Below are 16,074 nucleotides of genomic sequence, written 5' to 3'. Positions count from 1 at the left end.
CATAAAGAAATTTTTATAATTGGTGCATATTATGGATGTAAAAAGCCAACAAATTGCAATGAGTTTTTACAAAATTTTATCGAAGAAATGATTAAGTTAGTAAACTATGGAATTTACCTGTGTGAAAAACTTTACAATATTACACTTAAACAAATTTTATGCGATGCTCCTGCAAAATCTTTCATATTAAATATAAAAGGTCACAGAGGTACTTTAGTTGCACAAAATGTGTAAGTGAAGGAGAATATAGAAATAGACGTATCCCAGACAGCACAAAATGTCCTCAGGATCATCCTGAATATGTCCAGGACGATTCAGGATATTTCGAGAATGTTTTAAGATATGATTCTAAATTTGTTTTATGAAAATTTAGTATGCATTTATAATTATTTTCAATTATGTAGAATATTTAACATAATTAGAAATTTTGAATATTGTAAGAAAATATAAATATCCCATAAATATCCACTGGATAACCACAGGATGTTTGTAAAAAATATGGCCTGTCTATATTACGTCAGATAGCTTATAACGTCCTAAAATTATCCTAAACACATCCAGGATATCCTGAGATTCCCGCCTCTAATTCACCAAGCGACCGATAGATGGCCAGGCCAGGCGTGACGTTCTCGCAAGAAACATTTGCGTTATCACCTTATAAATAACTATCCGGAAAACCGATCCAGTACTCTTTTCTTCTTCTTTTCTTTTGAAATCATTATTGCTTGAAGTGATATCTCATTCCAAAAGAGTGAGATTCCACTACACGAAATTTAGAGAGTAATTCATAAAATATAAAAATCTATTTTTTTACAAAAATGTGACTTAACTCTGTCTATCTTTGAGGCACTGATACATAGAATTGATAAATACCCATACAGCACAGAAATCAATTAGGACATATATCCTGTGGACGTCCCTGCAACGTCCCCTGGAGCTTTTGTGCTGTATGGGTTTCGTCCTTGAAACGTACGAATAATATCCCAAACATATCCTATAGAAATCCTTAGGATATTTCATAGGATTTCCCTCGATATTCCAGAGGATCATATATGGCTATCATTTCCTCTTCCTCGGGACATCCAGAGGAGATCCGAGGATTAAAATGGGATATCCTCAGGATATCACACATGTACGTCCTGGATGTTCTTCGGATGTCCTTAGGACATCCTTGTGCTGTCTGGGATCTGTTTTGCAGATATTCATGCTACAAAGAGAACAAATAATGATTTCTTAAATGAAACAGATGAAAATTTTCATTTAGGCTCTACCCATTTAAAACAGATACCACAATTACATTTTATAGAAAATATTCCTCTTGATTACATGCATTTACTTTGCCTTGGAGTTATAAGAAAATGTTTATATATGTGGACAACGGGTGATTTAAAACTTCGTTTACAACATTATAAATATCAAACATTATCAAACAATTTAGAAACTACACTACTCACAAAAATTAGAGGAACACCAAACTTTTCTTAAAAAATAGGCAAACTTCAAGCAGCTGTAACTTTGTTAAAAATGAACGAAATTTAAATTTAAAAAAAGGATTTTAAAGCTTGAAACTTCTACTTTCGAACGGTTGCCATGAGTTTAAATTTCTGTGACGTTTGGTAATTTTTACATACAAAAAACTGCGAACTGGACAAAATAAGAAATTTTCTTTTCACTTTGAAGGTCTGTCACGTATCAAAAAAAACTCTGCGAAAATTCTCGACTTTGTATTGTAAAAGATTGAAGTTTTCCCAACAAAACGCTTTTTTAAAAATTTTTCTACGAGTTTTTGTTACTAAGTTATCGCCGATTAAATAAAAATTGGCATTGTTTACTTTGATTGCTCATAACTCCGGTAAAAATCATCGCACAGCAATTTAAAAAACGGATTCTTAAAGCTGAAACTTTGCTCTATTGAACGGTATACTTGCCCAAATTTTTTCGAAAACATGTAACCATGCTGAAAATGGATGAATATAACGTAAAAATGAATGATTTTTCACTTTGTCATTTTGACCTTAAAAACAATCGTACAGAATGACAAACAAAATTTGTTCTTCACATTTTTTTATACTTTTCAATACCATGAATTTGACAAAAATTTGCCGAATAGCTATAAGATTTTTTTCATGGTGGCCACTGTGGTTTTATGGGACAAAACTAAGAAATTGCTAAATTTCAGTAAGATAAAATGGAAAATAATGTTAATTAATGTTAAAAAATTGATTTCTAGCGCACTATATTAATCTTTATTAAGTCAGCAATAACAAAGTACACACTTTTCTACCAAAAGTTGAAAAAATTTGTGAACCGCCGGCGTTAGTTTTATCCAAAGAGTACCACGTGGAGGTCGCACGGTCGGATTTACGCTTCGTTTTGTGTGTGTGTGTGTGTGCGTGCGTGTGCGTGCTTATGTATTATGTGGAGTGTATCAGTGATTAATGCAAGATGGAGTGATTAACGCTAAAAAGAATTTAATAACGTGTATTTCCGCCTCTATTCAAAATGACTGCTCGCAATCGATTTCGCATATTGATGCAACGACGTATTGCTCTTTGAGGGATTCGCTGCCAAGTTCGGCAAAGAACTGTGACAAGCGAAGCCAAATCGACGATGTTGGGATAGTTTTCGCGTACTTGGCGCTCTAACATATCCCAAACAGGCTCGATTGGATTCACATCGGGACTCATTGGCGAATGCAATAATGTACCGATTTGATGGTTTCTCAGAAACTGTTGGGTGTAACGAGCAGTGTGCGGTCGTGCGTTGTCATGCACTAGACGAAACCGTTGACTAATTCGATTTCTAATTGGTAGAACATATAGCTCTAGTATTTCATGAACATATCGTCTAGAAGTTAATCCTGGTGGAGAGATAATTACAAGAGGTGTTCTTGAAAATCGAGATATTCCTGCCCATACCATTACAGAACCACCATGAAAAGCTCGAACCGGTCTGTTGCAGTTTTCGGAATAGCGTTCTCTTTGACGTCGTCAAACACGGGCTCGTCTGTCATTGCCAAAAAGGCAAAATCTAGACTCATCCGTAAACAGTACAGAATTCCATTGCCTAGGTCGCCTACTGACTAAAGAATGAGCATAATGTAGTCGTAGGCGACGATGACGATGGGTAAGGTATGGAACTTGCACTGGTCGACGAGCGTGCAATCCCGCTTCTCTCAAACGATTTCTTATCGTTGAAGCCCGAGATCGGATGCTGTCGACTATAATTAATATTGCCGGCAATTCTACGTGTGCATACAAAGCGATTTTGTGTAACTTGCCGGATCATTCGATCTTCCCGAGCGCTTGTTTCACGAGAACGGCCCTGACCCGGCCGTCTGTGGTATGAGCCAGTCTCTCGAAACCGGGAATAAATCCGATTAATGACGGACGGACTTACTCCAAACTGGTTGGCAACGTATCGTTGACTGTAATTCTCCTGTAGGAGAGTGTCACAATACGAGCACAATCTGTCTCAGATAAATGACGCATAGGTATCGTAAAAGAACAACGAGCAGAAAATGGAAGTAGGAGAAAACAGAATAGATAAAAGAAAAGAAGAAATGTAAAAATAAGTAAAGGAATAAGTAAAAACCTTAACTAGTGATATATCAGACAGTATCAAAAATCGCCAATAGAATAACTCCGAACAGCTCAGTATACGTATACGTATGTAAGCATAAGCACATGTGAGTACAAATGCGCGATCTTAAGTAATGTAGCTGAACTCTTTCACTTACGAGAAACGTCTTACGTCTTGTCGCCGCCTAGCGGCAAGACGTTCCACTAGTTGCGTGCAATCCGTGAGCGCTCACATACACGCACGCACCCACACACACGCGCGCGCGCACAAAACGAAGCGTAAATCCGACCGTGCGACCTCCACGTGGTACTCTTTGGATAAAACTAACGCCGGCGGTTCACAAATTTTTTCAACTTTTGGTAGAAAAGTGTGTACTTTGTTATTGCTGACTTAATAAAGATTAATATAGTGCGCTAGAAATCAATTTTTTAACATTAATTAACATTATTTTCCATTTTATCTTACTGAAATTTAGCAATTTCTTAGTTTTGTCCCATAAAACCACAGTGGCCACCATGAAAAAAATCTTATAGCTATTCGGCAAATTTTTGTCAAATTCATGGTATTGAAAAGTATAAAAAAATGTGAAGAACAAATTTTGTTTGTCATTCTGTACGATTGTTTTTAAGGTCAAAATGACAAAGTGAAAAATCATTCATTTTTACGTTATATTCATCCATTTTCAGCATGGTTACATGTTTTCGAAAAAATTTGGGCAAGTATACCGTTCAATAGAGCAAAGTTTCAGCTTTAAGAATCCGTTTTTTAAATTGCTGTGCGATGATTTTTACCGGAGTTATGAGCAATCAAAGTAAACAATGCCAATTTTTATTTAATCGGCGATAACTTAGTAACAAAAACTCGTAGAAAAATTTTTAAAAAAGCGTTTTGTTGGGAAAACTTCAATCTTTTACAATACAAAGTCGAGAATTTTCGCAGAGTTTTTTTTGATACGTGACAGACCTTCAAAGTGAAAAGAAAATTTCTTATTTTGTCCAGTTCGCAGTTTTTTGTATGTAAAAATTACCAAACGTCACAGAAATTTAAACTCATGGCAACCGTTCGAAAGTAGAAGTTTCAAGCTTTAAAATCCTTTTTTTAAATTTAAATTTCGTTCATTTTTAACAAAGTTACAGCTGCTTGAAGTTTGCCTATTTTTTAAGAAAAGTTTGGTGTTCCTCTAATTTTTGTGAGTAGTGTATTAAACATACCATACCAGTTGAATTTTGTAGAAAATCGAGACCTTTGGATTATTTAAAACAATGGAAAGCAACTGAATATAGACAAATTTTATTATACACGGGCCCTGCTGTTCTTCAAGAAATACTTTCAAGTGATTTATACCATGATTTTCGAACAGTTCATATAGCAGTTAGAATCTTATGTTGTGAAAATTTATGTAAGGATTACTTGAAATTTATGTAAGGATTATGCTGAAGAATTATTAATTCATTATGTTAACAGTTTTAAAATTTTGTATGAAGAATACAATGTCTCTCATAATGTTCTCATAATGGTTTGATTCATTTATGCGATGATGTTCGAATACATGGCACTTTAGATTTATTTAGTGCTTTCAAATATGAGAATTTCTTGCAAGAAATAAAAAAAATAATTCGCAAAGCTGATAAACCATTACAACAATTACATAGAAGATATACAGAGAAAAATGATAAAATATGTAATATAGTTTTGATATACGAAGAAAGTCCTAAAATACAATTTTTGAATAAACATTGTAATGGCCCACTTATTCATGACTGCACAAATCCTCAGTATAAAACTATTAATATTTTACAGTATACTATAAAAGTGAATGATAATGCTAATAATTACTGTTTTATGAAAGATAAAAGTATTATAAAAATTGAAAACATTGCATATTGTAACACAAGAAAATGCTCAGTTGTTATTGGCAAAAAATTTATGATTAAAGAAAACTTATTCCATATTCCATGCTTGTCATCATTACTTGAAATTTATGTAGTTAGTAATTTGTCTAAATTATGTACATGGTCCATATCGGATATAAGGAAGAAAATGTTAATTATGCCATACGCAAAGAATACATTTGTCGTTATGCCGTTACTGCACATTGAATAAATAATTTATGATGAAATATCATTACTACACGGTAAAAACCATTTGGTATTTCTGTTGAAAGTTTTTCGTGTAGAAACATTTTTATGTTAAATTTTTAACATACTCTTATGGTAATGTAACATATTGTCGTTGTGTTATTTTGACTTTTCTGCTTTGAGTTAATATAAGAGATAAATTGTGCTACTTTTCTCTCCATAACAGTTTCCATCTGTTAAATCCCCAGATACACGCATGTCGAAATGACATCTTAAAGACGTCTTAAAACTGACGTCTTTAAGACTATATCAGAAAGATGTCCTTAAGACGTCGTGAAAGAGACGTCTTAAATTCATTATTAGAAAGATATCTTTAAGATGTCTTAAAAAAATGTCTTTATGATTTTGTTAGAAAGACGTCCTTAAGACGTTATAAGATAGACGTCTTTAAGACTTTGTCAGAAAGTCGTCCTTAAGACGTTATAAGATAGACGTCTTTAAGACTTTGTCAGAAAGTCGTCCTTAAGACGGGTCGCCTCCATTATTTGCACACGGAACGATTGTACACCGCACGATTGGACACGTTGTATTGCACACGGAACGATTGGACACCGCACGATTGTACACCGCACGATTGGCCACCGCACGATTGCGCACGCACATTGCACGATTGGACACCGCACTATTGTACACTGCACAATTGAACACCACTAAAATAGATGTTCTTTCCACAGTTTTATCAATAAATTTTATAGATAATTTGGTGATATTACGATTTCCGGGGCCCCTCAATTTGACGACGGTTTTTGATAGTACTTTTAACGCTGAATAAAAAAGTATATAGGTATTTTAGGGCTAACTGCTGTCGTTTATGAGATATTCGGTGTTAAAGATGACTTATGAAGGTTAGGAAACCTGTCATACCTGTCATAAATTGTATTAATACAATTAATGTGTATAAATTTAGTGTGTATAAATTATACACATAGTTTGTTTGCGCGCGCGTGCACACACACACACCGAAGGGGGGGGGGTGCGAGGGGCCTTCGCCCCCCCCCCCGCAGGGTGGACCTCGATTGGCATGGAATGTCTAAGATACGAATCTCGTCAAACCCACGCGAAATCGTATAAAAAGTACTATTCGAAACCATCGTCATTTTTAACACCGACTATCTCGAAAACGAAAGCAGTTAGTCCAAGACCTATATACTTTTTTATTCAGCGTTAAAAGTACTATCAGAAACCGTCGTCAAATCAAGGGGCCCTGGAAATCGTAATATCACCAAATTATCAATAAAATTTATTGATAAAACTGTGGAAAGAACATCTATTTTAGTGGTGTCCAATTGTGCAATGTGCGTGTGCAATCGTGCGGTGGCCAATCGTGCGGTGTACAATCATTCCGTGTGCAATACAACGTGTCCAATCGTGCGGTGTACAATCGTTCCGTGTGCAAACGGGATACGCCCCCTTAAGACACATCTTAGAAACGACTTTAAGGCTTTATTAGAAAGACGTCTTTATAATGTCTTAGAAAGATGTCTTTACGACTGATACAAAATGTCATCGACAAAATGACATACGTTAAGTTATGGATGTCATTTTGTCGATGACATTTTGTATCAGTCGTAAAGACATCTTTCTAACGCGTTATAAAAACGTCTTTCTAATCCATGTGTCAATGATAATCAAACCAATTCTCCAAGAGTTAAGACTTTTTGGAATCGGCAAGGAAGCTGGCAGAAGCCAGAGGACAGAATGTTATAACCTATTAATCTATTAATTAGAATAATAGGTTTGTTCTTTATTGCTGAACTCCCTGCACTGGGCTGCACTAATTCAGAGTTTATCTTTTTTACTCCATATTAGGAGGAAAAGGATAAACTCTGAACTAGTGCAGCCCAGTGCAGGGAGTTCAGCAATAAAGAACAGACCTAATAATTCTTATATAAGACATCACAAAGACGTCATATAAAATGTCATTCCAAAGACTTCAGAAAAGACATCCCAAAGACGTTATAAATCGGGTCATAAGACTTCTCAAAGACGTCATAACAACGTCCTTCTGATAGTTTTACAAGACGTCTTATAAGAATATAAGACGTCTTTTAGACGTCTTTAAGACGACATAATGTTATCTAAGTCAACATGTCTCTTATGTTATTTATTATAAAAAGATATGGCTGTCTTCTGTTTTCTGATTTACCGCTACATTTTATTTTAATTAAATTTAATATTATACGTCCAAGTGATAATTTTTCACATATTACTTGTGTTATTTATTTACATATTTGCCTTCTGTTAAATTAACATTAAAATTAGAGTGGATACATTGGGATATGTAAAATGTGGTAAATTTGGTAATTATTTAGTTTAATGGAGCAATCTCGGATGACCTTAACCTTGACATATATTATAGAGGTTACCCTCCTGAGTGACCTTCAAAAGGTTTTAGCTGTCGCTCATTGTTTATTAAAAGCAAGGACTTGAGTTTGACATATATTACAAAAGTCACCTTCCCGAATAACCCGCACTAAGTTTCACCCGTCGCTCGTTGTTTGTTAAAAAGTTTTTTAACAAAAAGTTTAATGAATAGAGCATAATTTTACGATATCATATACGTTTACGAAAGAGTATATTTGATGGAATTTTAGCTTTAAATCAGAAATAGGTTTGGGTTAGGTTATATTTTCCGAAACTGGAGCCCCGAACACATAAGCTCATTTTTCAGCCCGCTTCACGAGAGGGCGGGGGCGGGAGGGGCGAGGCCCCTCCCCCCGCCAGGATCCGTGCCGTGTACCAGGTGATCAAAATTTGTGAAATCTCCCAGTCAGCATCGTTGGGAACATGAGTTCTTTAAGTTGTCATTCTAAGAGACATCTTTGAAACGAGCTCTTTATGTTGTCTATTTGTAGAGATGTCTAATAAGAGAACTCGCAATGTTATCCTTAGAAAGAAATATAAAAGATATCATGGAAACGAGATCATAATGTGTTCTCAGTATAGTCAATAACCTCGGTATATTATAGCTAGATTTGATAACCTGCAACACTGTTATTGTGAATATCAGAATGTCTTTCCGCAAAGATTTTAAAAGCCTGTTAGCAAGTCAAAAAACCAGAAGACTCCGTAAAGTTTGTGAGTTGCATAATCATGCAACTCAAAGTGAAAATATTGAAGTTGTTCAAAGTGAAGTTGCTCAAAATGAAAATATTGAAAATAACCATGTGCAAGCACATTCAGAAACACAAATCAGACTCGGCAAGAAAAATATAATGTGTGTTCCAATGTTATTCTGATATGGAATCATCAGAGTCGGATAGTGATAATCAAGAAAATTGTGATGTAAATATTCTAAGACGCCAGGAAAGTATTAACTTTAACGAGCAATTAAGTTAATGGATATGTGAATACAACATTTCTCATGCAGCAGCTGGTGCACTACTGCAATTATTAAAAAATGTTAATGGAGAAGACGTGAAAAATCTTCCACTTGATCCTAGGACATTGCTGAAGACTCCAAAAAAATATTATTGTGCGTGATGTTCCTCCTGGAGAATATGTTCATTATGGACTCAAAAATGCCATTTTAAATCTATTAAAAACTGTTGAGCCAAATTTTTAAGAAAAAATAAATAATTATACGTTATATCCTACACTTATTTTATAGAAAATATTCCACAGAAATAATTAATAACAGCTAGGGCAGCGATCACTTAACTGTTCCTCTAAAGAAGAAACGCGAAAAGTATCATTGATAAATTCCATATATATTAATGAAACTTATCACGTTTCCTCTCTAAGAGAACAGTTAAGTGATCGCTGCCCTGTTATTAATAACATTATTTCGGTCACTGTCCACCTCCCAATATAAAGGCTTTTGTGACATCTATTACATGTCACTTTGAAGAGCTCTTTGCGACATCATTTCTATGATGTCTTCATTTCCTCTAAAATCGACGCATTGGGCAACATTATGATATCATTATGATATCTTTTTGATGGTATTGTAAGACATCATACTCTCAAATATGACCTCTTTAAGAGCTCATTATGTTATCGTTTTGCTGGCTGGGCTGTTACACTAGCTCCGGCGGGAGGGAGGGGCCTTGCCCTCCCCAACCCTCCCGCGAAGCGGGCTAAAAAACAAACGTATGTGTCCGGGGCTCCATTTTCGGAAAATATAACCTAACCCAAATCTATTTCTGATTTAAAGTTAAAATTCCATCAAATATACTCTTTTGTAAACGTATATGGTATCGTAAAATTATGCTATATTCACTAAACTTTTTTGTTAATAACTTTTTAACAAACAACGAGCGCCGGCTAAAACCTTTTGAAGGTCACTCAGGAGGATGACCTTAAAAACATATGTCAAGGTCAAGGTCATAGGAGATGCCTCCCCTTTTCTTAAGGTTTACCCTTTTCGGCACGCCGCGCTGCCGAAATCGTAAATCAATCACACTCAGATCATACTTCGCATAACACGTGCGATCTATCGTTCCGACATTCACTCTCTCTCTCTCTTTCCACATCCGACATCACATCAAACACATCCGACACTCACTCATTATCTCTTTTGCTAATTTAGTCATCCCACAATTATTGTTTTCAAAATTATTGTTTAGATCTGCGAATCTATTAAAGATCTATAAATATGAATAATAGAAATATGGGTGGGGAAAGGGCTCTGCCTCTCCCCTTGCAATCACTCCTCGCAAAAATCTAACCTAATCTAACCTAATCTAACCTAGTTCAATCTTCCTTTCACGTAGACAGCTGAAAATTCGTGCAAAATCATTAAATAGATTGTTTGTTAATAATTTTATAAATAACTTTTGCTCTCCCTTAAGACTTTTATAAAATTTTATTTTTAAAATAATTTTATTGATTGATGTAAAAATAACTGGAGTTTTCGTTGGATTGGCACTTCTCACTTATTTACCATTATTTCCTAATAAATATATATTTAAATAAAAATACATACTTTTTGAGATATTTGATCGTTTCAGAACTTTTACTGTTCATTGTATGTTATTAATTAGTAATGTACAATAATTATGATAATAATGATGCAGTAGTAATAATAAATAAGAAATAATGGTAATAATATTATAGTATTATAGTATTATAGAATATTAAATGATAATAGTAATCAAAATCAAATGATAATAATTTCGTTTAAGATTGTCATACATACGTGTTCTAATTCGTTTGCCTTTGGATATCAATCCATGATGCTTTACTCGCAATCTGTGCTCACGCTGATCCGTCAAACTGGTTGCATTGTTTAGAAATGAGTAACCTATATTTGACATATTTGACGCATTGACTATCTTTCTCTGGATATCATTGTAGAATTGTGCCTTTTGCGTTTTCGCCGTTTGCTTATACGCTTGATAGTATGGCCAACCAAATTTTCCTGTTTCACTATACCTCTTGTTACTACCGGTCACGAGTTTTGAAGTTGCAAGATATCTTGGCCTCTGTAACGCGTATGACGAAGCAATGCTATTGATGATTATCGCTTTGTTGTTCTGCGGAATATCTATTATTTCTTGGCTATTCCCAGTCGAATCCCAGTATCTAAAATCAGATAAATAATAAAAGACATTATCTTAATACATAAATTATGTAATTAAGAAAAATTTGAGAATAAAATTGAAACAAACTTGAAAACTTAAAATCACAAATTAGAACATGTTGAATATTGATAGTTTAGTTGTGCTTCATTTAAAATGAGTCAAATAATGTATACGAATGAATGCGAGAGACAACGCTAATCAATGTAAGCTCAATTAGTCCGGATATAGCGATCTCTCAGGATCATTCGAGAAACGTCGAACCACATTATTACTCATGCGCAAACATGTGGATCACAATCGTTTCCGCCCAAAGTTGGGCACTCGCATTTCAGTAGTCGATCGATAAAGACGTGTTTCGTAATCGTCATTAAAGTTCATTGTTCTTTCTTATACTTGAGTTATTTCTTTCACATAATCCTCATAATCCTTATCAGGTTATGGGCCCAGTCTTCGCGAATTAAAACGGGTGTGTGAAGTCAAAAGTAGTGTGTACGCGCACTACAAGAAAGGACTCCGCGATAATCGAACAGTGCCACGTGTAAGATAGCGCAACGAACATGGCGCTTGAAGTGTTCGGCAAAGGCATCACCAAGTTTGATGGAACGGACTTCCAAACGTGAAAATTCGAAATCAAGCAAGCTTTCATCGCTCATGGACTGGAAGATGTGGTGGACGGAACAAGGGTAAGACCCGCTGGAGATGGAGCAAATGCAGCAGTCAAGGCCTGGGTGAGAGATAACGCCAAGGCTATGAGCTTGATTGCGTCATCGGTCGAGAGAGAATAGTTACAAGGGCTGACGAGTTGTACATCCGCTGCAAATATGTGGAATACTCTAACAGGTATTTATGAGCGGAAGTCAGCATCAAGTAAACTGTTGCTACTTCAACGATACCATGAGTATCAGATGAAGTCAGGGGACACAGTGATATAGCATGTCACAAATGTCCAAAAGTTGGCGAGCCAGCTCAGGGACGCTGGCCACGAGGTGACCGAGGTGGACGTGATGGCAAAAATCCTAGGGTCGCTGCCCGCAAAGTACAGCATATTGGCTACAGCGTGAGACAGCGTGCCGGTGGCTGATCAAACGGTCGGAGTGCTGCTTGAGAGACTCATCAAAGAAGAAAGCCGGCTGATAGTGGAAGACAGTGCTGCAAGTGCTCTTGCCGCAGTAAAACTGAAAGAGAAAAGTCAAGGTGCGCGAGCGGAAAAGGATGCAAATCATGCCAAGAAAGGTGATCGACGAGGAAAGTCGAACGCGGAATGTTTCTATTGCAAGAAGAAAGGACATTTCGCGCGCGACTGCTACAAGCGGAAAAGAGACAGAAAGTGCGAGTCAGACAAGACAAACGGTGAAAACAGTGCGTTCATAATAACGCTGCCTAAGTCGTCGTGCTCCGGTCCAAACAAAGCAAAACTGTCGCAATCTAGCGAGTTAGTTCAGAAACTGATGGGCAATTATGTGAAAGACATTTGGATTACTGATAGTGGAGCATCCTGCCATATGACATACCGACGCGAGTGGCTAACAGACTATAGGTCCGTGAATGGCGAAGTGGTGTCGCTAGGTGATGGTAAACAGTGCGATGTAAGTGGCAAAGGAACGGTAATCATCAAGAAGTTCATCAACGGACATTGGCAGCAAGACAGAATTGAAGATGTTCTGTTTGTCCCGCGAATTAGAAGAAACCTATTCTCAGTAGGCGCGTGTACGAGAAAAGGTTTTAGTGTCAGTTTCAACGAACAAAGTGTCGTGCTGAAGAAAAACAACAAGGTGCAAGCAGTCGGTTACAAACAATCCAATGACATTTATAGACTTCTTTTCGAGGTGATAATAAGCGAGAAAAACTTGTGAAAAAGAAATGAACTTGACTACATCATCGTTACAGACTTGGCACAAAAGACTGGGTCATATGGACGTAAAGAAGTTGAGACACGTAGTGACGAGTATGGCAATACACGGTGTGAAAATAAAAGGCAACGATGACTTCTTTTGTGAATCCTGTCAGTACGGAAAGGCTCATCGTCAAAAATTCAACAAAAATAAAGTGCAATCGAAAACGTGGAAGGCCGGTGAATTTATTCATACAGATCTGTGCGGTCCTTTCTCTGAATCATCCATCGGAGGAGCCAGATTCTACCTGCTGTTCATCGACGAAGCAACTGATTATAGAACCGTGTATTTCATTAAACACAAGTCCGACGTGCTGGAAAAATTAAAAGAATTTGATAGGATAATAAGAAACAAATATGGACGGAGTGTGAAAGTACTTCGAGCAGACAATGGAAGGGAGTACGTAAATGAGTCAGTCAAGAACTATTTAAAGTCATGTGGAATTGTCATGGAGAATACTGCACCTTATACACCCGAACAAAATGGAAAGGCAGAGCGAGAAAATCGTACAATCGTCGAATGTGCCAGGACGATGCTGCACGCAAAGGATTTGCCCCTGAAATTGTGGGCTGAGGCAGTCAATACTGCAGTATATATTTTGAATCGCACAGCAATCAAGGCAGGGAAGGAATCAACTCCATATGAAGCTTGGCATCAGAAGAAACCTGAACTCTCTCACACAAGAATCTTCGGAAGTGAAGCTTATGTGCACATTAACAAACAGTTTCGTCGGAAGTTAGACAAAAAGGCGGACAAATTAATCTTAGTGGGCTATCAAGCAAAATCTCCTAACTACAGGCTGTGGGACTCAAAAACTAATAAAATAGTGGTCTCGAGAGATGTCGTGTTCAATGAAAGTGACGGACAAGCGAAAGAAAAACCGTCAAATACAGCAACGCAAGTGTGGCCGGTAAATAGAGCAGAAGAAGAAGCAGAGAAAGGTGGCGTCGAAGCTGAGGAGGAAGCTGCAGTAATCAGTTCCAGTGACAGTTCAGAGGCAGAAGTGGAGCAAGCTGAGGAGGTTGCTCCCGCCACCCCAAACAGACGGTTACGGGACAGAACATCACTACGCCCACCTAGAAGGTACGAGCTAAATTACGTACAGTATAATATACCTGAAACGTTCCAGGAGGCAGTCACGGGGCAAAACTCAAATGAATGGAAACGAGCTATCAAGGAAGAATTGGACGCTCACAAGAGAAATGAGACATGGACTCTGGTCCCGAGACCCAGCAACCGTAAAGTAATCGATTCTAAGTGGATCTTCAAGGTCATCCAGGATTCAGGTGGAAAAATCGTGAGGTACAAAGCCAGACTGTGTGCACGTGGATTTCAGCAACAATTTGGAATCGACTACGAGGAGACGTTCGCACCAGTGGCCCGCTATGACTCTCTTCGCGTATTGCTGGCTCTGGCGACACACAGAGATTTAGAGATGCAGCAGTTCGATGTGAGGACTGTTTTCCTATATGGTGAGCTAGAAGAAATTATTTTTATGGAGGTGCCTGAGGGACTGAAACAGTTAGAAAATTGTTCAAAAACCGTCTGTAAGTTAAACAAATCGTTATATGGATTAAAACAAGCGCCGCGCTGTTGGAATCTCAAATTTAAATCGTTCCTAAAAACATTTAATTTCGAAGAAAGTAATGAAGACAAATGTATTTATCGCGCAGTTGTAAACAATAATATAGTTTATTTAGCAGTTTTTGTTGATGACGGTTTAGTTTTAAGTGATTCTTTAGATACTATCAAATTAATACTGGATAGTCTACGTAAAGTGATATTAGTGTCGGTGATGGTAGTTTATTTGTTGGAATGCAAATCGTGTGTGATCGGGTGAATAAAACTATGTTTATCCACTAAACCGCTTATCTGACGCGAATTATTAAGAAATTTAACATGATTGACGCGAACACTGTAAGTATACCTGCGGATCCGCATGCTATTCAGACGGATGCTATGTTAGAAAGTCAAGAATCTAATAATGTACCGTACAGAGAGGCCGTAGGCTCCCTTATGTTCCTCGCGTTAGTAACCAGACCCGATATTGCGTATGCGGTTAATTTAGTTAATCGATATGTAAAAAAACATAATCATAGTCATTGATTGGCTGTTAAAAGAGTTTTCAGATACTTGCTCGGTACTATGAATCATGGTTTGTTTTATGAAATTCGGGAAAACGGGGAAATGCTAATTGGTTATTCCGATGCCGATTTCGCCGGTGATATCGATACGCGTAGATCCACTACAGAATATGTTTTCAATATCGGTAGTATGCCTGTGACGTGGTCTTCACAGAGACAAAAACTTGTTACTCTCAGTACAACAGAATCGGAATACGTTGCAGCCGCAACAGCAGCAAAAGAAGTTGTATGGCTTCGTAAATTACTAAGAGATTTAGATTGTGACATTGCTTCTCCTACGAAACTCTATGTCGACAATCAAAGCACTATTAAACTTATAACAAATCCCGAATTCCATAAACGTACCAAGCACATAGATATTAAGTTCCATTTTGTAAGAGAAAAGGTCGAAAAATGCGAATTAGATGTTGCGTATGTTTGCTCTGAAAATCAGCTGGCGGACCTGTTAACGAAAGCGTTACCTAGAAACCGTTTTCACAATATAAACTCTAATCTTTGTATTTTTGACATGAAGCACATAAACGGCTGGAGTGTTGAATATTGATAGTTTAGTTGTGCTTCATTGAGTCAAATGAGTCAAATAATGTATACGAATGAATGCGAGAGACAACGCTAATCAATGTAAGCTCAATTAGTCCGAATATAGCGATCTCTCAGGATCATTCGAGAAACGTCGAACTACATTATTACTCATGCGCAAACATGTGGATCACAATCGTTTCCGCCCAAAGTTGGGCACTCGCATTTCAGTAGTCGATCGATAAAGACGTGTTTCGTAATTGTCATTAAAGTT

General features: G+C 36.9%; 1 protein-coding gene and 1 pseudogene across 3 annotated transcripts in view; one reads left to right on the top strand and one right to left on the bottom strand.

The window, feature by feature from the left end:
* Positions 1-16,074, bottom strand: part of LOC105279061 — an 88,217-nt gene that overhangs the window by 9,176 nt on the left and 62,967 nt on the right. For all 3 annotated transcript variants that reach the window (XM_011338604.3, XM_011338619.3, XM_011338610.3), the window contains one exon: positions 10,861-11,246. In XM_011338604.3, coding sequence (XP_011336906.1) covers positions 10,861-11,246 — 386 coding nt within the window. The remainder of the gene's footprint in view (positions 1-10,860; positions 11,247-16,074) is intronic.
* LOC113563588 lies at positions 816-6,162 on the top strand (annotated as a pseudogene).

This window comes from Ooceraea biroi, chromosome 2 (genome assembly GCF_003672135.1).
Source record: "Ooceraea biroi isolate clonal line C1 chromosome 2, Obir_v5.4, whole genome shotgun sequence".
In the NCBI taxonomy this organism is placed as follows: Eukaryota; Metazoa; Arthropoda; class Insecta; order Hymenoptera; family Formicidae; genus Ooceraea; species Ooceraea biroi.
The sequence above is the reverse complement of the archived record's forward strand: the minus strand, read 5'-3'. Positions and strand labels throughout refer to the sequence as shown.